At 39.8% G+C, this 27,937-nt stretch overlaps 1 protein-coding gene across 4 annotated transcripts in view; it reads right to left on the reverse strand.

The window, feature by feature from the left end:
* Window positions 1-27,937, reverse strand: part of Phactr2 (phosphatase and actin regulator 2) — a 309,714-nt gene that overhangs the window by 191,498 nt on the left and 90,279 nt on the right. The window contains exon 1 of one of the 4 annotated variants that reach the window (XM_029561959.1): window positions 11,158-11,293. The exons of 2 other annotated variants lie outside the window; for them this stretch is intronic. In XM_029561959.1, coding sequence (XP_029417819.1) covers window positions 11,158-11,170 — 13 coding nt within the window. In that variant the 5' untranslated portion in view covers window positions 11,171-11,293. Of the gene's footprint in view, window positions 1-11,157; window positions 11,294-27,937 lie in introns of those variants that run through there. One more of the 4 variants, XM_008829816.3, reaches the window with a different exon arrangement.

Here is a 27,937-nt window from a genome sequence, read left to right on the forward strand (position 1 = left end):
AAAATCAGAAAAAGTTAAACATTGTAAATACTTCCGGCACCAAGCATTTCAGATCAAGAACTTTCAACCTGAATTAGTTTATGAACTCTACAGCACTGAACACTCTGCAATTTGTCTACAACCTTCCATAATTTTCTCTGCTAGACGGTCCATGAGGAGAGCAGTACTATGTCGTTTCCTCATGTCCATACTGCTTAGCATATTATGTGGTCCAAAGTGAGTGACTGGGAAATACTTCCTGGATGTATGGATGCAAAAATGATGGGATGGGGAAGAGCAGAAGGTGCTATAGGCGGAAGAGAAGGAAGAAGGAAAGTAAGGGTCACACAGATGTTTTCATACGTGCAGAGCAGAGACTACAGCAGAATAGAAGTAGGGAGATGCAGGAGAGCTTACAGGATACAGTGAGCAAGTAAGCAGTTACTAATAGCAACGAATGGCAGGATTTGAACTTCACACCTATTAAGGTGTAAAAAGTGCTGGTACAGAATGATTCAGGTCTAAGAATGGAAATCATGACTTTAAAGTTCAGTCATAAGGTATCATTTTAGTCACTAGACATAATTAGAAGGGTAAATATTTTGAACAAAATAGCTTATGTAAGGAAACTAAAAGTGTAATTTCTGGCTAATGAATGCTTAATATCATGGAATTGACTTTTTAAAAGATGATAAAAGAGCTACCTATAAAAGCAATCTTGCAGATAATTTATGTGAAACAGTAGGAAACCTGCCTGGGGTGGTCTAAGAGGACAAGGACATTGCCACCTTGTAATTTTATGTTTAATGTCTCTAAAATACAAGACAGAAAGTAAAATTCTGCCACTTTCCAAAAAGGTGTGTCTACATTTTCCTTAAACATTAACTTTTTTGAGGGCCATGTTTCATACTTTATGTTAATGATCTTAATATTATCATACAATGAAAATTGAAAAATAACTTTGAGTGATACCAGATTTCATTAGTGACATCTACAAACATGTATTGTTTCATAAATTGTCATAAATGTTGCACATTTATGAAGGAAACATTCAATAGATACATTTTTTGAGACAGTATACATCATGTAATGTAGCCCAGGTTAGTCTCAAACTCATAACCCTCACGCTTCAGCCTTCTGAGTGCTGGAATTATAGATGTGAACCAGCATGCTTAGCCTGTGTTTCATGCTTATGTACCAGCTTCTGTTCACTAGGCTGCTCAAATGTACGATGGTATCATCTTTGACAGTGATGTTTCAAATTTAATTCCCTTTGACAAAATTGCTCCAAATTAATTAAATGGCATATTTAATTTAACTTTTAAAAGTACCATTTATCATATGCTTATACAAGCCAAGCTTTGTACTTGGGCTGAAGCAGATACAAAACCTGGAATCCCTGTTCTCAGTGCTGTCTGTTCTCAATGCTGTTTGACAACATGAGAAGGCTGGGCTGGACTTAGCCGTAGTGGATAGACTAGCACCGGGGAATCTCTGGGGACACTGACTTGACACAGTGGGCCCTAACAGGGATGACAGAGTATACGGGCTCTATGGGGGGGGGTTATGGGAGGGTGCCGGCGGGGACGGAGGTGTAAAGATGATTAAGATTGATTGAGATGTTCTGTATGAAATACACAAAAATTTAATAAAAGCAAACTTTTTAAAAAAAGAGTTGGATTTGCCTAGAAATCATCCAATTATTTTATTATTTAGGGGGTGAGCTCTCAGCCCCAGTTTTGACCTGTGTAACTTTGGGACAAATAATATGTACTTACAGATTGAGTGCAAGTATTAATGATGTAACGTGTAAACTATTTAACTTGATGTGTAGAGCAGAAGAGACATTCATAAAAGGTATGTTATCTTCCTTCCCAGACACTTAACATTTAGCTGAATATGATTGGCCTTTGTTTTTGTCATGCTGTTGTTGCCTGACGTACAAAAATAGAACTTTGAAATTGCCTTTTGACATATGAAATCTATCATCAATTTTAATAATTCATTTTAAATGTGTTAAGTTTGGATAAATAAAAGATGTGCATTACTCCCAATTTCATAACTGTAATCGAATTCTACTCCCATAGAATTCAAAGCAGGTTGAAATCCTGGCTCCCTTTCCTTCCTTCCTGCATCAGATAGTGATGCTAACCACCAATGACATATTCCAAAGGCCAGTAGCAAGGAAGAAGTAAAGAAAGTCTAAACACAGATGACACAGATATTTAATTTCTAAATAAGCAATGATGTTTATGGATGTGAATAGTTTGCTAAGTACCAAAAATGGCTTTCTATTTTAGGAAAAAGAGGTGAAAGATATTCCGGAGAGGAAAAAAAAGTGAAAATGCAAAGCAAACAAGAATGAAGGATGTTAACAGTGATTTCCAAATTCACACATCTACCTATAACTAGGTACCCATGAAAAATCTGTGGTTAACATGGCTGGGAACTGCCGTGTTTTATAGTCTTTCTTTGAAATTCCCAACAGAGATTAATTAGCGCAGACAAGGAATTATAAGCTAATTCTATGAGCATACTAACAAGCCTGGTTAATGCTGTTAAATTCAACAATTCCTCAGACTGCCTAGAGATTATATTCTTTTAAAAATATTTTATTTATTATTTTTTTATGTGTATGAGTGTATTGCCTGAATATATGTGAGTGTACCTGTGTCATGCAATGCCACAGAGGTCAGAAGAGGGCTTCAGATTCCCCTGGAACTGGAATTAAGGATGGTTCATAGATGCCATGTGGGTGCTGGGAATTGAACCCGGGTCCTCTGCAAGAGCAGTCAGTGCTCTTAACCGATGAGCCATCTCTCCAGCCTCGAGATTATATTCTTGGTGTGTATATGTGAGGCAGTAATTAGTAGCCCAAGAAATCAACATAAAAAGGTACATATTCCAGAAAATGTTAAATTATTCATTTTTCTTCTTCACCACCCAAATACATTGTTGGTGATTTTCCTTATCTTTTCTAAGAGACGCTCTTGACTAAAAGCCACTTGACACATCTTCCTATTTTGATCTGTAGCTATAGAAAATTCAGAGTTCATTTTGCTATTGGAAAGATGAGAGGTTCAAAAGAATAAAAAAAACAGGACAAATTGTAATGATCTGAAACAAAAACAAAATCTTTGATTTCTGAGACAAAGCGTTTGTCCTGATGCTGAACTCTTAGCCAAGTTTACCAATTTATTCTCAGGAGGTCAAAATCACTTTACAATTAAAGTAAAAACTAGAAAGAAGACGTTGCATCACTTTCAGAGCATTTTGCTGTTTTAAAAATAAGCCTATTTTTACTTCCATAAGTTTGGTTTTAAAGGGCAATGATTTCTACAATATTAGCATCTTGCAAACAAAATGTCCCCAAAAGTAGACTTAGATAAAGTACTAATTCTTTGCTTAGAAAAGTATCATTGCATGAATCCCAACTGTTGTTAAAATTACTCATTGAATGAAGTATAAAATGCTAAAATACCACAATGGTCTTTATGACAAATTACTGAAAACGATTTGTTTCATAGCTAATAAAATGTTCAATAAAGGGTTGAGGATTTAGCTTAGTGGTGCATTCCCAGTCAGCACAAGGTCCTGAGTGGTCCGCAGCACTAGGAAACAAAGTAAAACAAAATATCAAAGAAATTAAATTGCTCAGTAAAAAAAATAAGGAATATTTCAGAGAATAAGGATAAATTTCTTTTTTTAAGTACCAAGAAGTTCTATTTTAAAAATTTATTGTTCATTAGAACTAAAGCTATTACATCCCAAGACTACAACCTCCTAACCAAAGGGTGCACACATAGGAACATATGGAAAACATGTACATGTCCATGCCAGTGTACATGTTTACATGTATACATTGCATGCATGTATTTAATATGCTGTAGCTCCACAAAGCATCAAGGTTAGCAAAGTTAAAGATAATAATACCAAGAATTACCTTATTAAGAAGTTAGAGGAAGAAGATTAAAATTATACCAAATATGGTTTACAAGCAATGCTAACTGTTCTTGAAAGCATTCTTTTTCAAACTACATTAATTCTCATGAGGAGTCTATTCCTCTAGGTCACCCTTCTCTTGAAATGCTACCTTTGACTGTTCAGAAACTTTGGTATGACAGCCTGGGCTGGGAGGTATCCTGCTTGAAATGGAGTGTCTTTGAATTTGCATTTTCTTATGAAATAGCCTGGCCTTTATCCAAATTTTTTCAAGGCGTTATGGGAATTTTTTTTTCTGGGCCTGGTCTTACTTTCATCTGTGCTGAAAAGATGAAGCATTTGAAAGTCTCCTTTCTCTGTACTGTCCCATGAGATCTGCTACAGGCTAAAGGGAAACATTATCTGTTCTTGGGTTTACTGGGCAGAAATAAACAAAATATACAGAAAATAGAAAAGATTTTAAAGTGGGACAAAAATCCAAATAAAGCAACTACCCTGCCTTATTGCAAATCCATAGTCAGTAGGGAATATTCTCTCTCTCTCTCTCTCTCTCTCTCTCTCTCTCTCTCTCTCTCCTCTCTTCCTTTTCCTCTCTCTCTCTTTTTCTGCACCTTTCAATGGAATAAAAAGTCATCCATGGGGGCTGGAGAGATGGCTCAGCAGTTAAGAGCACTGACTGCTCCTGCAGTTCGACTCCTAGCACCCACATGGCATCTACGAACTGTCCTTAACTCCAGTTCCAGGGGAATTCGAAGCCCTCCTCTGACCTCCGTGGCATTTCACAACACGGGTGGACTCATACACATAAAATAAAAAAAAAGTCATCCATGAAGAGCTACTATGGCTAATAGACAACACAGGAGGCGTTATAAATCCAACACTTCCAAAGTGGGACTTGCCACCTTTCCCTTAAAACTCATTTTGTGTTCTACAGTGTAAGACTACTGTCTTAAAATCTCAAACTAGAAACCTCAAAGGTCTTCTATGGCTAGGCAAATGCTCCCTGCTTACAGATACACTCAGCATGCTACATGATGCATTTCCAGTGCAACCCCCCATCCCATCTCCACTGAGCCACCCACATTAATTTCTACTTATACTCTTAGGCCAGCCACCTGACTGCCTTCACTGCTTGTAACTGCTCACTTTTCCATACTCTCAACTACACTTCTTCCAAAGCCACCCTGCCGGAGCATATAGTTGTTCATAAAGCAACCTACTTCAGCATTCTGATGATGTCCTAAACAGTCGGCATGCATCAAGTTTTAGAATGCACTAGTCACTGTAGCAAAAGCTTTTCAGATATCATATATTTTTTTCATATTCTAGCAATCTTATGAGTACAGTAATTGTCACCGTGTAGAGATAAAAAATAAAAACACAGGAAGTTTCTATCACTTGTTCACGGTCACTGGGTGTTCTAGTTTGCTTTTTGTTGCTGCGATAAAACACTGATCAGAACCAACTTGCGGGGGAAAGGGTTTGTTTCTGCTTCAACTCCCAGGTCACAATCCATCACTGAGGGAAGTCAGGCAGGAACTCAAGCATGAACCTGGAGGCAGGAACTGAAGCAGAGACCATGGAGGAGTGCTGCTTACTGGCTTGCTTCCCCTGCCTTGCTCAGTTATCTTTCTTGTGCAGCCCAGCCCCACCTGCCCAGGGCTGGCACTACCTAGAATGGGAGGGGGAGCACCCACATCAACCAACAGTAAAAGAAATTGCCCCACAATGTTGATCTTCTTTAAAGGAGTGACTCTAGATAGGCTGCTGACTCCAGTGAATGAACTTGAACCAAGTGACATCTGGGCACAAAAACTTGACTGGATAGGCGTTAGCAAATATGACAAGAATGTAAAGTAGAAAGAGTATGGGGGAGGGGAACTAAATATGATTAAGATTTATTATATGAAATGCACAAAAACTCTATAAAATATACATTTAAAAAATGCCCACAGACATTCCCATTGGCCAGTCACATAGAACAAATTCCTCCATTGAGGTTCCCAGGTGTCTCCAGTTTATATCAGGTTGACAAAAAGTACCCAGCACAACTAATCCCTTGTCAACTTGACACACAAACACATCACTATTAAACTTTAACCTTTCCTCTTGTTTATCCCCAAGATCTCATGTTAATACTATAATATAAAACATAATACAACTTTAGAAGTCCCACAGTCTTTACAAATGCTAAATACCTTAAAAGTATAAAGTATCTTTAAAATATCCAAAATTTGTTAACTGTGGGCTCCTGTAAAATCAAAAGAAGTTTTACCTTCTTGTTTTGAATGGGACGAATAGGCACACTTAAGCAAAACCAAAGTCAAGCAGTATAGCTTGGTATTCTACATTTTCCACTCATGATCTTCTGCACTCCAAAGATCTGGGCAAGTCCCTTTCTCTTGCTCTGCTATCCATAGCACACACAATTTGTCTCACGAGCCCAGACCTGCTCTACTCCATACCTGCCACTGTCTTTGGTGATTATCCCACAGTCCTGGCATCACCAGCATGTCCTGGGGTCTCCACTACAACTGAGACTGCACCTTTACCAATGGCCTCTCTTGGCTTCACAAGGTGCTAAATCTCAGATTCTCCATGACCCTTTCAATTCTGGGGTTTTCATGGCAACTGGGGCTGACCCTGGCTTCTCCTGCCTCTTGCAGTACCAACCCTCATCTTTTCTTCATTATTGCTTCAGTCCTGCAATTTTTATGCCACCAAAACCATTACATGTGGGAGACTCTCACATACTACCAAGTTTGGCTGCCCACTTAAGATGCAGCCTCAGTCCCCTCTGTACCACAGCTTCTGTGTGTTAACCCTGAGGAAATTCTTCCCAGAAGATTTCACCTCAGTGATCCTGGTTTTTTATTACTCACAGCTGATTTTTCAGTTCCACTTAACCAGCACTGATTATTACAGTAAAGCAAAGATTTCACTCGAGTGGTACTGGTCTCTAGTTAATCACAGCTGATTCTTCAGCCCCAGCTAACCAGAAACCATGCATTTTAAATTCAAAATGGCCTACTGACAGTCCTAATAAAGTCTTTGCTTTCCTCTGAAACTTCACAAACCATGCCTCCATTGTCAGCATTGCTCTCAGCACCAACTTCAAAGCTCCTACAATAACAACAGCTTTGAGCATTTACAGTTCAAAGTTCCACAAGCGTCTGTAAAACAACATGGTCTGACACAGCCATACCCCACTCTCAGAGCCAATTTATGTTCTGGTTTGCTTCCTGTTGCTGTGATAAACTAATGTCCAGAGCCAACTTTGGAGGGGTAAGAGGCTTATTTCAGCTTATAAGTCAGCCATACACCACTCTCAGAGCCTAAATTTATGTTCTGGTTTGCTTCCTGTTGCTGTTGATAAATAATGTCCAAAATCAACTTGGGGTGGGGGAGGGGAGAGGCTTATTTCAGTTTATAAGTCAGGCCACAATCCATCACTGAGGAAGTCAGGACAAGAACTCAAGCATGAACCTGGAGGTAGGAACTGAAGCAGAGACCATGGAGGAGTGCTGCTTACTGGCTTGCTTTCCCTGGCTTGCTCAGTTATCTTTCTTATGCAGCCCAGTCCCACCTGTCCAGAGATGGCACTACCCACAGTGGGATGGGGCTTCCTACATCAACCATTAATCAAGAAAATACCTCACAGACATTCTCACAGTCCAGTTTGATGGAGGTGATTTCTCAATTGAGGTACCCTCTTCCCATGTGTCTCTGGTTTGAATCAAATTGACAAAACTATCCAACACATTGGGGTAGCAGACGACAGAGCCATCACTCACCTGTGATGACTGGGTGATTTTTGAGGGCTCAATTGTAAACTTTCCCTCAGTCTACCTCAGAATAACCCTCCAAGCTCTTTGGCAGAGAACTCATAGACAGTGGATTTCTCAGATTCAGCTATTGTACATCAAGGGTCAAAAGCCTTTGAACCACTGGGACAGTGTAGAAGACAAAACTCTAGGGGTTTCCAGCAGCTGTCACCTCCTCTTTAAATCACAACACCTTTTAAGACACAGAAACAGTACATGAAACATATTGATTTCAAGCAAAGAAAGTGAATTCATAAATGACAAAGTGTTCATAATACTATGTCCTCTAGAATATGGAGTGACATTGTTTTGGTTAATTACCACATACTACTTAGAGTAAAGTCCCAGTCTCTCTTTTCACAGTTCATCCATGAGAACTTCTTGAGGACCATGAGGTGAAAAGTGGCAGAGGGACACAAAGGCACCAGCGGAATGACTTGGACTACAGCTGTGGTCATAGGTTAGTAATTATAAAGGACCATCTCTCCAGAGTGTTATGTAACTTCTATTCTAAGAAATGGCCATAGGATTTTTTTTAAAGGGGTTAGGGATTGCTGAAATTGTTCTGACATATTCCATACACACAGTTTGATAAATATTTTATTGTTATTCCAGGAAAAGCTTTTAAAGGAAGACCTAAGCCAGCAATTATGGGGAAGGGATGTCTCCTTCTGAGAGTGGGAATGTCAGCTCTTTGCTGCAAAGAGGAGACTAGATTCACAAAGGCAAGGTCACAGGAAAGCTCATGACCCACCCAAAGGGCCAGAATCCCCAGAGGCAGCTGTTTCCTTGTTTAACAACAGAAACCACACAAAAATATCTCCAATATCATGTTCTGGTTGATTTGAATAAATTGAAGGCATCTAGCTGATGTGGGCCCCACTGTTGTGTTTCTGCCTAAGAAGTGAAAAAGCCCCCAGGGGGAAAGGGAACTTGCTGGAAGGGAGCTCGGTTCCTTCCAGGAGGAGACTGATGTTCCAACTGTCATGATATAGCTCAACTTCAAAATGCAGGGCTCATGGGGCTGGAGAGATAGCTCCGTGGTTAAGAGCACTGGCTGCTGTGGCAGAAGACCCAGATTCAATTCCCAGCTCCCAAATAGCAGCTAACAACCATGTTCCAGGGGAATGTGATGCCCTCTTCTGACCTCCATAGGTATTGCATGACATGGGTGCACTTACATACATGCTGGCAATACACTCATACACATAAAATAAAAATAATAAAATATTTTTAAAATGCAGGGCTCGAATATCCACTGTCTAAGTCTACTTATGATTAGAAAAATGTAGGCAATATTCAACATTATTTTATTGAAATGAAATTGGAAAAAATGCAATGTTCCTAGAAAATTGGGTCACATGGCATAATGTTAAAAGTAGTTCAGTTTTGAGCTATTTTTGGTTTTTGTTTTGGGCCATTTACCAACACATCTTAAATGTCTTCCCTATAGTGAATATAATTATTGAAGTATATGTGGGCAATGGATGCTTACATTTTCTCCTCTGGGCAACTGATGCTTACATCAGTAAAAAGTGACCATGCAGTGATCGTTGATGGTCAATTATAAGACACCACAGGAAAATTATTGTTTCTGAACTATTTAATTAATATCCATAAAAGTCTGTCATTCTGCTCAAAGGCATGCATGGCTATATTTTGGGTTACACCTAAAATTGGAAATAATACAGAAATTTCTGCTTTGAGTCACTCTACAGAATATATAAGTATACTTAAAACTTGTCAGGAGCAGAGGTATTTTGTTAATGGCATTTAATTACAAAAACAAATACAGTTACAAATTGTGAAAACATTCCCCCAAAGCTATAGTTAGCTAAAAGAGAAATAATCACCCTTCTCATTTTTGAAGCCTCCAAAAAGGCTGCTCCAATATGCTGTTTCTTGACTTTTCTTAAATGTCCTTTAGATAAATATATGAGTCAGTCAAGAAAGGCATTTACTTGAATTAAAGTGATAATTCTGCCAGGATGTCAGAATAATTAATTGTGGGTGGCAGGAGTTCTAAATGAGGCTAAATTAAGGATGCTAGTTTATTTATTTATTTTTTTTACTTACTCTTCTACTGTAATTAGAGAAGCTTCTGGTTGATCTTCAAATTGTGCCTTGTCACAGAAGCATACCTACATGATTTCATGCCAAGCTCCACAGCATGGTGCCATGATCAAAATGGGATATATGTATATGCAGGAATCCAGCCTGCCTCCTCCTGTCACTATACACACACACACACACACACACACACACACACACACACACACACACTTCTTATACTTATTTTGTTTCTTCCACTATGCTGGAGTTTTCATCCCTAATATTACACTCTTACCATTTATTTAAGCACGTTCAATGCCCAAGACAGAACATGGTAGTGAAAGTTCTGTGTAAGGCAATATCCCATCACATAGCACACAATACACTGCCTTCAAAATCTCTCCCTGCCTAAGCTACCTGCACCAAGGATTGAAATAGCTAAATTTCCTAACAAATGTATTTTACCAAGAAGGAGTGGTCTTAGGGTGTATAATGTGTCATAAATGATGAATCCTCTCAGGAGAGCTGCTAGGGTTCCAGGTTCCTGAGGCACCACTGTCCAAGTGAGACCAGCCAAGTAACTGAACTGATGAGTTTCAGGAAGGAGAGGGTCCAGAGTGTAATGAAGGGGAGTGGGGGGGAGGCCTGAAAACAGGAAGCAAGCCCAGAGTCTCTTAAAAGTTCACTACAGCAAAGTACCTGAGAACTAATGGCACGCTAATTACTTAAATTAATTAATTAAAATTAATTAGCCAAAATACTTTCCTAGTCATGTATGTCTAGCTGTCAAGGAAGTGCAAACAAATGCATTTTTTAAAAGATGCAGGCTGGACCGCTAACTAATGCCCATACTCTGACATGGAACTATAAAATCACATAGAAACATTTTTGATATGGCATCTTGATAGGATAAAAGCATCAGACCAAATAATTCATATGCTACCACATAGTACACATTATAATAGTTTAAAAATCCATCCAGCTCATTAATATTATTAGCTCCATCTACCTTCTGCCACCCCTTAGCATTAGTTTTGCCATTAACTACACGCTTTTCACCCACTGTGCTGAGGACAAAAGGATCAAACACCACACTTCCTGCATCCTAAATAAAATAGCAGTGTAGTCTTCAATAAGGTAACCGTGGCATGTTAATCCGTGTCCCCAATTCTAAACTTCAAAGCAAAGGCTAATTGCCTTGTGGCCAATGTATCATCAAGGTTAACATACTGTACGCCTCCCAGCCTGGAACAGTAAAGTGAAGAATGAGAGCGACAAATAGTCTAAGGATGCAGGCTGCAGAGGATGCAGATCGCAAAGGAAGCCAGCAGCTAGGAAGAATTCAGGCTCATTGACCTACCGGCGTTGTCCATGTCTCAGGAGTGGCGGAGAGAGTTCTGTAGCTGGCAGCCTGGAAGCCCTGGCTCTTCTGGCTAACGGAGCACCCTGTCCTTGTGCTGATTATCAGCCCTTGCTGGCACACAGAGCATACTTCACGCACTGTCTGCAGGAGCCACCGCCAGGAAATTTATATCTCCAAGGATGACAAACAGCCATTAGCTCCATTACAGGCTGATTAAGAAAGACTGAGCCTATCAAGTGGGTACTTGAGTCTCCCGGGGTTTCCACCTCTGTTCTGAGTAAAGGAGGAAAAAAGAAAGAAATCACTGCAATGTTGAATGTGCTGCACGTTTTAGTGAGGGGAAAAAAGTGCACGTGCTATGCAAAAACACACTGTTTTCCAAAAAATGACAGAGCCAACAGGACCAGGAAGAGGCACAAAAAACCAAAAGGTAGCAAGGAAATCTCTAAAAATACCACAGTGAACAATTCTCTGGGTTAAGCTAAAGGGGCTTTAATCCCCAGCCCTGACATCACTGAATGACCAGGCACCTTTTCAATTTAAATTTTTTGGGGGGGGGCAGGGAACAGCAGATAAAAAATTCAAATGTACTGCTGTTCAATTTTCATTGTGATTAATTTCCCTATTCCTGCTCAGAATTTTTATACACCTGTCCTCACAGCAAAACACAAAGGAATTTCACTAAATGTCACTGATACTATAAGAGATAATTGCCAACAGAGGAAAGAGTCTATGGTATGTTCCTATCTGCAGGCATCCAGAGCAATGGAAATGTAAGGGTCAAAGGAGAGGCATCTGCAAACACCAGAAAAGCCATTACATTTATTTTCTTTAATTTGGCAGTATAAACATGACCCTCAAAGACATTCAAAACTGCTTATGATAACAGAGCCCAGGGACCAGCAGAGTGCTGGAGAAATCCGATGTCAGGCCTTGTGGCAGCAATCATATGTGGTCCCAGGACCAGCACAACTCTGTTGTCTGCATATTGTCAGAAACAGGGAAAAGGTTTACAGTGACCTCATCTGACCTTTAGTAAAGTACACACAACAATGGGGCTCTGTAGGATTACTATTTTGACAGGTTGAAAAGAAAAAACAGTTCATGGGCTAAGGATGCAGCTCCATTGGTAGAATACTTGCCTAGTATGCATGAAGGCCTAGGTTCCATGCCCAGGTCATCATAAAACCAGTATGCCCAGCATCTGGGAGATAGAGGCAGGAGTGTCAAGAGTTCAAGGTCACCTTAGGTACATATCAAGAAAATACAAAAACAAAACTCTAACCCCATGGCTGCCAAATCAAAAAAGCAAGTTCTCTATTAAGCATTTCTTTATTTCCCTGGAATACCTGATGACAAATCACTTGCAAACCATTTATAATCTACCTGCCTACTGCAACTGAGTTGAGGCATTTTTGTTTCTGACACAGCTTCAGACTTTCCTATAGCTGTTAGGTGCTGTCAGAGGTTAAGCAAAAATACTTCACTTACGAATATCCATATTAGCTCAGAAATAGTCCCTTCAAAGGAAAGCTGCATCTCTCAATGATCCTGCCCTCACTTTGTCCTGCCCTCACCTACCAGTTTCCTGAACCATTCAGATGATGTAAGACATAAGAATAGACAGCACAGAAAGCCTTCTAGACACAAAGAAGACACAAAACTAACATTGAGTACCCATTGTGAGATGTTCTGCTTATAAGTTCCAAGTAGGCTCCAGGATCCCACCTCCATGTACCAGCCACTGGCACTGTGCTGACCCCTATTATTTTAATTCTGCCACGTGATTTTGAAGATATATTACTCCATGAATTAAAAAAATACTTCATATTTAAAACACTTGCTTGGCTCCAGTCACTGTGGCTTCCATACCTCATCAACTTGCCCTGATTAAGACCTGCCAACCACCCAGACTGACTGCCATCAGCACAAAATCTAGGGCAAACTACCTATTTTTGAGGGGAAAAAGAGAGAGGAATTAGAGGAGAAATAAGAAAAAGAGAAGACACATCCTCAAGTCTGAGGTCTGGGCAAGGAGTGACAAGACATATCATCTGTAGAATGTACATTACTGCCCAATACAGGTTAACTTTATATTGCCTTTGTTCATGGTTCAAAATTTGAGTCTCAGTTACATTTATTACTATACCTCATCTCCAAAGGACAAATGGGTCCTGTTCCAAATGTTTGTTTTGTTGGTTATTTGAAACATACGTTAGGGGTTGGAGAGACAGTTCAGCGATTAAGGGCACTGGCTGCTCTTGAAGAGGACTGAAGTTTATAGTTCCCAGCACCCACATGGCATCTAACTCCAGCTCCAGGGGATCCAATGCCCTCTTCTGATCTCTGTGTGCACCACACACACAGATGCACTTACACGCATACAGGCAGAACTCTCATACACATAAAATATAATAATAAATAGATTTTAAAAAGGAAATATACTTAAAAAAAACTACTAACTAGGTTTCTTCGACATTCCAATAAACATCCCTCGATATGATTTAAGATCCACAGCCCTTATACACGATTTTAAAATTCAAAAAGTTCTGAAAATCTTGTTTGTTTTTTTAAGTTAAGCTTCAAAATACATTTAGTGTCTCAACCTGACTTGATTGCTATTTAAAATCTTTATGCCATTCGGAGAAAACAAGCATGTTTTTCTATAGCAATTTAAATGTTACAGATTGTATGAAACTACTCAGACCATACCAGAGATGACCCATAATACATAGAATACGCTTTTGAATCACCTTTCTAAAATTAAAAAAAAAAAGTCCGAATTCTGAAACACAGTTGATTTCCGAGGGTTTCAGACGAGGGGTTACAGTCCTTTGGTACATTTTTGCAGTTTAAAATGGTAGGTGATAAGTATCTTTGGTGATGAAGAAGTTAATTAGCTTGCTTTAATCATCCTACATTACATAGATATGTCAAAACATCACATCAGTGAGTGTGGTACCCGTTCTGATTATTTTCTGTTGCTCTGACAAACACCATGACCAAGGCAACTTATAGAAGGGAGACTTTATTTGGCTTACAGTTCCAGAGGGATCAGAATTCATCATGGCAGGGAGGCATGGCTGCAGAGGTGGCTGGAGCAGAAAGCTGAGCGCTCACATCTCCAAGCAGGCACAGCAAGCTTAGACACTCATGCTGCAAATGGGCAAGGCTATGAATTCTCAAAGCCCAACTCCAGTGACATGCCTCCTCCAGCAAGGCCACATCTCTTAAAAGGTTCCATGAGCCTCCTCAAACAGTGCCATGACTTGAGAACCAAGTGTCCAAATACTTGGAGCCTATGGGGGACATTTTCATTCAAGCTGGCACAAGTTTAATATACTTAGTTTATTACAGAAAACAGAAAACTGTTTAAATACAGTGAGTGACAGGGACTAATCCTTTGTGCTGGTTTGCTACAAGATCCCTTTGCTATATTTAGGTGTCTGCTTTCTCCTGCTGTCACCTACCAATTTCCTAAACCATTCCAAATGATACAAAACAAGGATGAGCAGCACAGAGAGCCTTCTAGAAATAACCAGATTACCACTGGGTGTCCGTTGTGAGCTAGGCTCTGCTTATAGGCTGCATGGTGGATCCAGGATCCCATCTCCATGTACCTCACTGGCCTTTCCTCTACCCTGCCCAGCACCAGAAAGACTATGCAAGAAGGAAAAGGTACGATCAGTGGATCCCCGGCCTCAAGCCACCGGGAGAATGCCTCCCTCCCTTGATTTCATTCAGAAGCACAATTCAACTGGGAATGTCTGAGTATAAAATGTTCACTGGAGCCTTTGTATTTGTCCCAGAGAGTCTGTGTGGCATAGAAACAGCACTGATCTGCCTAAATATTCTCTATGTTTTTAAATACGAGCTTAGTTCCTGTCTTGATTTGCCCTCCCATATGTGTACCACTCAGCCTGCTTAGAATTTTCATAACTTGGAAGGCAAATGTAATTTGGAACACTTTGGAGCAAAACACCCCCAGGGTTACCCCACCTTCAGAAAGCCACAACCTCTGACCATCTGTTTCGCTTTTCTTTTAAAGGAGTATTTGGATAAGATTGGTTATGTTAGACAACATATAAACTGGGAGGAAGTATTTGTAAAGTATACATTTAACAAAAGGTTAATATCCAAAATACATAAGGAACCCAAGAAGCTGAAGAGGAAAATAGTATCAAAGAATCTAATTTCAAAATGGGCAAAATACGTGAATACACACATTTCCAAAAGAAGACGTACAAATGGCCAACGTTGTTCATTTATGTGAATAAAATGATCAACAATGGGACTGGAGAAATGGCTCAGCCGTTAAGAGCACTGGCTACTCTTCCAGAGGACCTGGGTTCAATCCCCAGGACCCACACTGCAGCTAACAACCATCTATAACTCCAGTTTTAGGGGATCTGACACCCTCTACTGGCCTCCGAGGGCTTTGCACTTATATACATGCAAGAAAAAAACACTCATATACATAAAATAAAAATAAATGAAAAAATTTGAAAAGGATCAACATTTCCAATCATCAGAGAAATGTGTGTTAAACCATAAGGAGACAACCATCTCCACTTAGAATCACCATTTCCAAAAGCCAAAGGTATAGCAAGGATGTGACAAACAAGGACCCACACACTGTGGGTGGGAATGTAAATCAGTACAGCTATTATGGAAAACAGTATAGAGTTTTTTAAAAACAACAAAACACTAACATATGATCTAGTGACCTAACTATTGCTTATGTATCTGAAGATAATTAAATCAATATATTGAAGAGACATCTGGACCCTCGTGTTTAGTGCAGTAGGATTCACAACAGCTAAGATGTGTAATCAAAATGGGGGTTCATTAAGGGGTGATGCATGTATGGATGGGTATTAGTCAGCCATACAAAAAGGATGCAGTCCTGTCATTTGTGATGACATGGACAAATCCATAAGTCATCAAGTGGAATAAGCCAGGAACAAAGAGACAGATGCTGTATGATCTCACTCGTTTATGGAACCATAGATAATGAGAACTGAACACTGATTACCAGGAACTGGGAAGAGAGGGAGATGGGAAAATGTTGGGCAACAGGTACAAAGTCGCAATCAGGAAAGATAAGCCCTGGTGTGCTGTGACACAGAAAGGTGACTACAATTTCTAATAATGTACTATAGCCAATAAAGAAGAATTTGAAGGTTCTCAATCTCCCATATGATAAATGTCTGAGGTGCTAGGCATGCTAATTACCCTGATTGAATCATTACACAATTCACTGAGTTATCCAAATAATACATTGTAACCATACATGTGCACAATTTAGTACTTTAAAATTTAATTCAAATTCACATCTTGTAACAACAAATAAAAATGATATTTGTAAGTGCCTTCAAACATATTAACACGAACATCTTTTTTTTTAACATGAGTGTATTTACTATATCTTTCTTTTTTTAAAAAAAAACCTGTTAATGGAGCTGGAGAGATGCTTTATCAATTAAGAACACTTGATGAGTAATCATTAAGGACCACAGGTCAGGTACCAACACCATGTAACAAGCCAGGCATCCTGTGCACTCCGGTAAACCCAGCGAGGGGCAGAGACAGGATATTTAGGGCTTGCTGGCTTCCAGTCTAGCTGAGAACACATGAGCCCCAGGTTCTGGGAGAGACCCTGCCTCAAATAATAGGAGAGTGATAGAGGAGGACACCTGATGCCATCTTTGGCCTCAGCACATGCACAGAGGTGCACGCACATGCATGTACACACAAACACACACACACACACACAAAATTAAAAAAAAATCTATTAGCACCTATGTCTCTCAATTTCTTCTCTTTTTATTTCAAAAATTATTTTTTTTGTTACCAGAGATGAGTCACCTACAATTAAGCTTGGTTTCAAACTTTGATATGTTGCTGAAGCTGACCTAGAATTCCTGGTCTTCCTGTCTCTACCTCCCAACTGCTGGAATTACAGGCATGCACCACAATACCCGACTTATTTCTCTCAGTTTCAAAGAGGATAATGTCTTGGCTTTCTACAAAAGTTCTATAGGTGGGGGCTACAGCAGTTAAGAGCACTGGCTGCTCTTGCAGAGGGCCCGGGTTTGGTTCCCAGCATCCATGTGGCAGCTAACAACCATCTATAACTCTAGTTCCAGGGGATCTGATACCTTTTTCTGACCTTTTCGGGCATTGCATAACAGGGGTGCACTTACATACGTGTAGGCAAAACACTCATACAAGTAAAATAAAAATAATAAATATTTTTTTTTAAGTTCAACAGGTTTCATGTCATTAGTTTTGTGAACCTGGTGATTGAATGCAGGGCCTGCCATACGTTAGACAAATGCTTTATTCATAAACCAGATCTCAGCTCTTTGCATCATTTTTGAATTTTCCTAACAGATGTTCTCACTGCTTTGGGGCATAGAGAGGAACTGGAGACAATAATGTTCTGCTTTTTGGAGTTCAGGGGACTAAGGGCAGTTCAAATGGATGCTGCCGACAGCAAAAGTCAGAAACACTTTTCCAAGGGGCATAGCAGCTCTAGAATCTCAGACTAAAAACACCATGCTTCAGGTTTTACTGGAATTCTCCATCAAGTCAGGTGGTCCCTCACATAAAAAATTAAATTAATTGCTCTAGTAACTCTATTACCTGGTCCCACAGAGCTCTTGGACATGCAATTCAGCCCAAGTGGACTTATTGACCTTTTCACTTTCTGATTCTTCCAAAGACATAAAGAATAGTGCTGGAGTATTAACTTCCCATGAGAAAGATTGCTCCCAATTCCTTGAGAAACCGATTCTGCTGAAAATCTGTTTTGAAGGTATTTCGGCCACTGTTTTTACAAAAACAGCTATAAAAATATAATGTTAATCAGCAAAGTGCTTGGGTTTCTCTCTCCTAAGGACTAAACCAAATCCTTGAACGACTAACAGGTAAACAAATTCCTCAAAAAATATACAAGAAAGTCTTGCAAAAGATAATCTTTCCAGGAGGATCTGGGCAAACCAACATGAAGGAATTGTCTGATGCTCTGGTATCTGGATTTTTGGACAAAGCAGACATGGAATGTCTCTCTTTTCACTTATTCCCAGGTACTGTCCTTTTCAGATTTCTCTGCTATGTAGGGTGTGCAAAGTGTGCTCAGGAATGACTTGTTTTTCTTCTCAATTGAGTCCCATTGTATCGCCTAGTCTAATATCTTCAGCATCTTCTGGCTTTTAATTTTTGACAGTTTCATACATATATACAATACATGTGATCACATTCAGCCATGATTTCCCTCTTTTAACCCCCTCTTACTCCTTCTAACTCCATTCTTCTTCCCAGTGAGTCCCTTTAATATTTTCCTGTCTCTTTTTTAAAGACAAGGTCTCATGTAGCCCAGGATGGCCTTGATCTCTCCATGTAATGGAAGATGACTTCAAACTTCTAATTACCTCCACTTCCTGAGTGCTGGGATTACAGTCCTGTACCACCACACCCGGTTTTATGAGGTTCTGGGCATTGAACCCAGGGCCTTGTATATGCTAGGCTAGCACCTTACAAACTGAGCTATCTCCCCAGCCTCAAGATGCTATTTATGGGCTGGGGATGTAGCTCAGTTAGTGAAATAAGGATGAGAACCCATGCTTGATCACCAGAATGCCCAAACAACGTTGGGCATAATGACACATGCTTGCAATTCCAGTGCTGGGGAGGCGAAAAGACAGGCAGATCCTTGGAGCATAGCTTAATTGGTGAGGCCCAGGCCAAGGAGAGACCTTTTCTCAGGAATCAAAGTGGATAGCACTTGAGGAATGACACCAGAGGTTGAACATTGGCCTCCACACACACTTGCAAACTTGCATACACACACACACACACACACACACACACACACACACACACACACAAGTGCAAACACAAATAATATAAAAACAAAACAAAACTTTTTATTAGTTTCCAGTCATAAACGCAGTGGAAACGGAGAGAGGGTGTGGAGGGAGAGTGGCATTTAAAGCTTTCAGACACAGAAAGGAGGAAGAGAACCAGGAGCGTGAACGTACACACACACACACACACACACCAAAATTTAAAAAGTTGTAACACTGAGCACTGTTCTGAGTTTGCCTGGCCTCTTGGTCTTAGTAAAGCTCTACTTGTCAGAAACTATTGTCTGGGAAGTCTGGACTTTTTGACCAAGGGGATATAGTGAATCCTTGTTGGATACTGTCCTGCTGCTCCAGATACAGATCAATAGTGGGGAAAATATTATATCTGGATTCAAGTATCTAGACAACCATTTCCCTGGGTTAGAAAAGAGCCCCAAGTTCCAAGTAGTGAGCAAGATGCTTCCAGAGGTCAGTGGTGCCACGTAAAGGAGACAAGCTAAAGGCCAAATGCTTGGCTGGAGGGTAGTGCTAGGTTTAAAGGAATAGCAGCACAAAAGGAAGGGGTAGAGCCTGGCTCTGCCTGAACAGAGTTGTGTGAATGAATCAGAAGATGAGGTTGGAGAGTGGCTGTGCCCTATTTCCAGGAGTCACAGCCTCATGAAACAAAATGAAAGGTTAAATCCTCACACAGACAACTAGCAAGCTTGACAAGGACTCTTCAAACACTGGATCAACATCATCCTCTCAGAGTGGGTACCCCAAAATATCATTAGAAAATCTGACAAGATTGTAGGGTCAGAGGGACAGGGTGGGGGTAACTTCAGTATCATAAGACAATTAAAGAGGCAAGAGAGGAGCATAGAAAATAAAACCATAAAAAACAAACAAAAGATGAACACAGCAGCTAAATTCCAGATCAACCACATGTCTCTCTGTGATGGGGCATGGTCTGAAACGTGTTGCTGGGTAATCCTGTCCTTTTGCGAATGTCACAGTGGGCATTCACTCACTCTTAGATGTGGAGGTCAACCATGGGGTGTGGCTCTGATGCAGCCAAGAGACCTGGGTAAGGATGGGTAAGGATGCTGCCAGAGTAGCACGGCATTCTCTTTACAGTAAATGTGTTCTCTAAGTAGAAGGAATGCACACAAAAGAATAACAGCAGAAGCCTGGTAGAGTGAATGCATATACCAGCAGCAGTCATGTGTTCTCATCATCAGTATCATGTACTGAACATAACTGGAGAGAGCGTAGACTTTACATGATGGATAGCACAATAGTTTTACTTACACCAGCATCACCACAGACATGAGCAATGCATTGTGCTAGGACATTACAATGACTATGATGTGACTCAACAGTAGGAATTTTCTCACTCCTTTGCAATCTTATGGGACGACTATGCAAGAGGTGTCATCGACTGAAACAGCATCCTTATGTGCCGCATCTTATGTCTGCTAATACTAAAAGAAGTGAGTAAAGTAAGCAATGTAACATAATTTTATTGTTTGTGGTGAAATCCTTCTCACAGAAGCTTATACTGATGTTATCCAAGAGATAAGTGATATCTATCGAAAACAACAAAATATGAAAAAATAAGTGAATATGAAACAACAAAGAGACATAAAATTTCAGACAACACAGACTTCTCATGAACAGTATGGACACCTTAAAAAAAGATGCTCAAAGGATCCCTTGCATTCTCTATTCGACCATACTATCATTCATCACCAAAATACCAGAAAGCATGGCTCCCAATACAGAGACTAAAAACTACTAAAAGATGTAAAGTACCTCAGTAAAATGAAAAGAAAATCTGGAGAGAAGGTACTGGATTTTAAAAAAAACAGTAAGAAACAAAATTGTATTACTATATACTGATTGTAAGGTGATAGTTTTATAATTAACAACAACAACAACAACAACAAAAAACATTTACAGAAAAGAGTACAAAACTTGCCTTTAATCCCAGCACTCGGGAGGCAGAGGCAGGTGGATCTCTGTGAGTTCAAGGCCAGCTTGGTCTACCTAGTGAGTTCCAGGAGAGCTGGGGCTACAGGGAGATCCTATCTTAATAAGACCAAAAAAAAAGTACAAAACTTAATAAAGTAGACGCATCCTGAGGAACATCACCAGAGGTTGACCTTAGGTTTCTATACACACGCTTACACATGCTTGCACACATAAAGTAGACGCAGAGGTTGACCTTTGGTTTCTGCACACATTCTTACACATGCTTACATACATCCTTACACACAGGCTCACACATTTAAAGGTACACACTCACACACATGCACCCCCCCCCACATATACACACAATCAATCATACACAAAAATAGAAAGTAAAATTGCACAAATAAGAGCAAAATAGAGGGAGATCAAAGTCTCAAATGCAAATAGCTGTTGGATAACTTTTGATTTTAAAATGAATGGTTTTACATTTTAAATTAGACAAACATATAGTTCTATATCTTCTTGAGAATTAAGAGAGAATGAAAGAACAATAATAGTTTCATGACATGAAAGTTGCCTCTAGGGAATCAGTGAGATGACTCAGTGGATAAAGACACTTGCAAAACAAATCTAATAACCTGAGTTTGATCCCTGGAAAGCAGGGGAAAGTTAGGAGAGAACTGACTCCACAAAGTTGTCCTCTGACTTCCACATGTGTTGTGGCACATATGCTTACCCTATCATAAACATACAAGAATAATAAAATATCAAAAGATTTGTCTCTGACATGGGTGGAGTAAATATCAAGGAGGGGTACAAAGTGTTTCACTGCTGTGAAGAAATAATATATTAGAACATCTGTTAACATTTATTTTTATATAAAAGATAAGAAACTGGGCTGAGGGCATACCTCAGTGGTAGACCCTGACCTCACATGTGTGAGACCCCGGGGTCCATTCTCAGCCAAAAAAGATAAATAAACAAACAAAAGATAGGCCTTTATGCTACAGTAATATTTAACCTATAGAATTCCTTGGCATCTCTGCCTTTTCTGTGTTTTAGAATTAAAAACTGCTAAAAGTAGTTCCATCCCATCAAGTTGATGATCTGGTTATAAAGCCTTTAAAATGGTTAATTTTGATGAATTTTTCAACTCATTTACTAAAGTAGAAAAAGACACAACACGTACTGATTAGCTTTCCGAACAACCGAGGGCAGAGGAGGAAAAGTCATTTGCTAGCTGAATTTTCACCAAGCGGTACACATGAAGGTCAACGGGATTCAGCAAACTCAGCCAATGGTGTCTTTTTCAACTGACTGTCATTTAAGAAAAAAAAAAAGTGCCAAAATAAACTCATTGTGAATCTATTCATAAACTTGCTATTTTGTGAGTTATTAAATCAAGATTTTTAAAATTATGTCATTGCCCTCATTAAAAAAATTAATTTTTACCAATAGAAATTCTATCTTATTCATGCAATAAACCTTCATTTTAAAAATATTGTCCATTTCACCTTGTTCTTGGCTTTCAAGATGTTTTATTTTTATTTATTTTAATTTTTTAGACATGATCTCCCACAGCCCCAGCTGGCCTCGAACTCACTATAGAGACCAGGCTGACCTCATTCTCATAAAGATGCACCTACCTCTGCCTCCAGAGTGCTGAGATTAAAGGTACACCACACCAGGTGTTCAAGATGTTTTATTTTTATGCCGTATAATGTACATGACACACACTAGGCAATGTATGTAACTTTTAAATACACACACATATTCTTCCCTCTTCCAGACAACAAATTCTCTGGCACATTTTCTCCCTAACTCAGTCACTGGATAGCCTCTCTTCCCTCCCTCCCTCCCTCCCTCCCTCTCTCCCTCCTTCCCTCCCTTTCCCTCTCTCCATTCATTCTCCTCTCTTCTCTGAAACCTTCCCTAGTCCCCAAGAAACACCTGAAACTCCCACCTGCTCTGTGTTTTTTCACCATCATACAAAATATACTTGCTACTTGGCTGGTTGACACTGACAATTCATTTAATATTTTCTTTTGTTTTTGAGACAGGGTCCACGTGTCTCAGGTCTTGAACTTTCTATGTTGCTAAAGATGAGGTTAGCTTATCCTCCTGTCTCCACCTCCCCAGGGCTGGGATTACAGGTATTCACCACTGTGCCTAGTACTATACATTGCTGAGACTTGAACCCAGGGCCTCCTTCATGCTAGGCAAACTCTCTTATCATCTGAGCCCCTATTTAGTGTATTTTGAAAGGTTTATTCTTGGTGTTTCTTGATATACTTTTTATAGACTATACGTACCAAAAGAAGAGTGTCGTTATTCTACAGCAGAGGAACAAAGTGTCAGTGGCTCTGGGTTAGAATCTTCATTCTACTAAAAGCTGGGTGTTCTTATGCAGTTGGTCATGCCAAAAGACACTGGTACCAAGATTAGCCTGAGCTAGTGAATCTCAGCTTTGCTACCTAAACACCCGATTTACACACTGCATGACCTCAACCACCACTCCCCTGCACTCTCAAGGAGCTCCTGCCAAACTTCTCAGAAGGGAGATCATAGGTATTACATAGTCTCCTCCTACTTAATGTGAGCTACCAAGGTTTTATCACATACATTCCATCTAATCTCCCCCTATCCTTCTTTTTAGTATAACTCACACTTTCCATAGAATTAATGCTCATCTAGGATTGGGGGGGGATTTTTTTAAGGCATGGGGCTAAATCCAGGGACCCATGCATGCTAGGTTAGCCATCTGCCATTGAACTGTACTCCCAGGCCAGATGAGTTTATTTTTAAAATGAGTATTTCCCACACTTTTTGGTCTTGAACATTCTGGCACTGTGGATATTGCTACTGCAGTATGCAGACCACAGTTGTCCAAGCTGTGCCCAGGGAGGAGTTCCTGAGAATACAAAGCTTCCTTCAGTCACAAAGCAAAAGCCCAGGGATGTAGCTCTCTTTCAACACACACACACACACACACACACACACACACACACACACAAGAGAGACAGAGAGAGAGGGAGAGAGAGAGAGAGAGAGAGAGAGAGAGAGAGAGAGAGATAACAAAGGGTCACCTGACAACTTCCTGGAGCTAGCAGCTTCCTGGGTAAGTTTGGTTGCTGTGCCCACTGTGCCTTGACGCCCCCAGCCTCATTCAACCACCCAGCTCCCCTACTCCTTCTCCCTTCCTAGCAGGGGGACTGGCACATTTCCTGTCTTGGCAGCCCAGACCTCTGGACTGACCTCTTGGCCCAAACTCTCCACTGCTTCCTGATCCATTGTATCCGGATCAAACCAAATCCTCCCTCTTGTCCCCACCTCCCTTTGCATCTCTGGGAGCCCAGCCCCACAGCTTCCTGGAGCCAGCAGCTTGCTTTGGTAAGTTTGGCTGCACCCACTGTGCCTTGACTCTCCCAGCCTCATTCACCCTCCCACCTTCCCCACCCCATCTCTCCTCCTAGCAGGGGCACTGGCCCATCTCTTGTCAAACCCGTGGACTGACCTCTTAGCCTAGAATCCCCACTGCTTCCTGATCCTTTGCTTCCAGACCAACCCAATTCCTCCCTGTAGTCCCCAGGAGCCCTCGGGCCTCTTCATGCCCCCACCTCCCTTTCCTTCCCTGGGGGCCAGCATCTTTCCTGGGCCCTGCTCCCAGGTCAGCCAAGCTCTCAAATTTCTGAGGCTAGAATCTTTCCTGGAGAGATCCAGACCTTAGGAGAAAGCCTGAGAGCATCTGTTCCTCATCTGAGCCTCTGTGGGAACTCCCAAGCAGTAAGACAGAAGCAATTTGGCCACTTCAATAAAATCAAAAGAGAGAACCTGAGGCTTACACCAACCAGCTTTTCATACCCAACAAGTAAACCACAAAGGCCATAAAGCTTACAAAAAGAAGCAGACCTAAACTCAACAAAGGAAGGCTTGAGTTTCACACAAGAATGAGAATCTGCAAATGAAATCCACATGTCAAAGTCACAGAGAAAAAATAATAATATGAAAAATCAAAATAATATATCCCCACCATGTACCATCATTCTTCTAAAGGAGTATGATGAGAACATCCTAGAGATAACACAGGACATGGAACTCAAAAGAACAATTATAAGCATGATAAAAGAATTCAGTGAATTTAAAGAACACACAAAGAAAGAAATCAAAGAACTGAAAGAAGATAGGAATAAACTTCTGAATGAATTCAGAAAAGAGCTAGAAATATTGAAGAATACTCAGGCTGAAATGAAGAAGGAAGTGGAACACTCAGTAAGTCAACTAGAAATGACAGGAGAAAGCCTGAATAAAATGGAAAATAGAGTATCAAGTCTGGAAGAAAAAGTGAATGAATTAGAACATTCAAGCAAAGATTATGAATTTAAGAAAACAAAAGAATGGAATATGCAGGAATTGTGTGACACCATAGAAAGATCAAACTTATGAATCATAGGCATACAGGAAGGAGAAGAATCCCAGGATAATGGTATGGACCAGATCTTCAACAGGATCATAGAAGAAAATTTCCCCAAATTAAAGAAAGACGTGCCCATACAAATACAAGATGAATACAAAAGACCAAATAAGACAGGACCAGAAAATAAACTCTTCATGGCACATCAAATTAAAAACATTAACCATACAGAACAAAGAGACAATACTGAAAGCTGCAAAAGAAAAACAACAAGTCACATATGAAGGAAAACCCATCAGAATTACAGATGACTTTTCAGTGGAAACTATGAAAGCTGGAAGAGCCTGGACCAAAGCATTCCCAGTTCTAAATGACCACAGATGCCAACCGCCAACCCAATTTACCATAACCAGCCAAAATGTCTATTGTAGTCAAAGGGGAAAAAAAAAGCTTCCATGACATAAATAGGCTGAAGGAATTCATGTCCACACAACCAGCCCTTGCTGAAAAAAGGAACAACTATACCTAAGGGGTTACAGAAAGAAACTTAATGAAGGTATAACTATGGAAATGACAGCTACCCCAAGAATGTGAACAGAAACAAAAATGACAGGAATCAATACACAACTTTCATTAATAACTTAACTATCAATGGACTGAACTCCCCAATCAAAAGACACAGACTTGTTGAATGGATTAAGAAACAAAACCCATCTTTTTGTTGTCTGCAAGAAACTCATCTCACTTTCAAGGACAGTCACTACCTTAAGGTGAAAGGATAGAAAAAAATATACCAAGCGAATGATACTAAGAAAAAAGCAGGGACTGAAATTCCAATATCTGGAAAACTAGACTTTAAACTAAAAACTAATCAGAAGAGATAAAGAGGGCCACTTCATTCTGATCAAAGGAACAATTGACCAAGAAGATATTACAATCATGAACATATATTCACCAAACTCTGGTGCACCAAACATCATAAAATCAGTACTATAGGACTTTAAGACCCAGATTAATCCCAACTCGTTAATAGTGGGGGACTTCAATACCCCATTGCCTCCACTAGATAGGTCAAGAGGACAGAGAATTAACAGAGAGACATCTGAATTAAACAACACCATACATGAAATGGGCCTAACAGACATCTACTGAATATCCCACCCATGGAACTTTCTCCAAAATCGACCATATACTAGGGCACAAAACAAATCTCAACAAATACAAAAAGATTGAAATAATTCCATGCATTCTATCAGACCACAATGCAATAAAGCCTAAAATCAACACTGGAAGAAACCCTAGGAACTACATGAACACATGGAGATTAAACAACAGAATACTAAATGATGAATGGGTCAAAGGAGAAATTAAGAAAGAAATAAAAGTATTCCTGGAACTAAATGAAAAGGACAATACAACACACACACAAAAAAAAAAACCCTGGGACACATTGAAAGCAGTCCTTAGAGTGAAGTCTATAGCTTGAAGGTGCCGACATTAAAAAATCATACAGAACACAAATAAATTACTTAATATTGCAACTCAAGACACTTGAAAAGCAACAGAAAATGAAGCTCAAACCCAGAAGACATGAAGAAATAACAAAAATCAGAGCAGAAATTAATGAAATAGAAACAACAAAAACAATGCAAAGAATCGGCAAATCTAAGAGCTGGTTTTTTGAAAAGAAACAAGGTTGGCAGACCGCTAGCCCAGTTAACCAAAAGAAAGAAACAGCCCCTCCAAATCAACAAAATCAGAGATGAAAGGGGAAACATCACAATAGACACCAGAAACATCCAGAACATTATAAGGGAATACTTTAAAAACCTATACACTACAAAATTTGAAAACCTAAAAGAAATGGACAGGCATCTGAAAGCATGGGAACCACCAAAACTAAACCAAGAAGAGATCAACAGCTTAAACAGACTCATAATACATAAGCAAATTAAAACAGTAATACAAAACTTCCCAGCTAAAAAAAGCCCAGGACCAGATGGATTTACAGCAAAATTCTAACAGACATTTAAAGAAGATCTACATCCAATACTACTTAATTTATTTGAAAAGATAGGAATGGAGGAAGATCTTCCAAATTCCTTCTATGAAGCCAGCATCATTCTAATACCAAAGCCAGGTAAAGATACAACCAAAAAAGAAAACTATAGACCCATATCCTTAAAGAACATAGATGCAAAAATGCTCAACAAGATACTTGAAAAACGCATACAGACACATTTGAAAAATATCATCCACCATGATCAAGTCAGCTTTATCCCAGAGATGCAGGGATGGTTCAATATTCATCCACCATGATCAAGTTGGCTTTATTCCAGAGATGCAGGGATGGTTCAATATATGTAAGTCAATAAACGTCAAAAATCATTTAAATGGACTCAAAGACAAGAACCACATGGTCATCTCAAATAGATGGAGATAAGGCCTTTGATAAAATTCAACATACATTTATGTTCAAAGTCCTAGAGGGAATTGGACTGGAGGGAACATACCTCCACATAAAAAAAGCCATATACAACAA

The sequence above is a fragment of the Nannospalax galili genome, unplaced genomic scaffold, assembly GCF_000622305.1.
Source record: "Nannospalax galili isolate Female #2095 unplaced genomic scaffold, S.galili_v1.0 scaffold154, whole genome shotgun sequence".
Lineage (NCBI taxonomy): Eukaryota > Metazoa > Chordata > Mammalia > Rodentia > Spalacidae > Nannospalax > Nannospalax galili.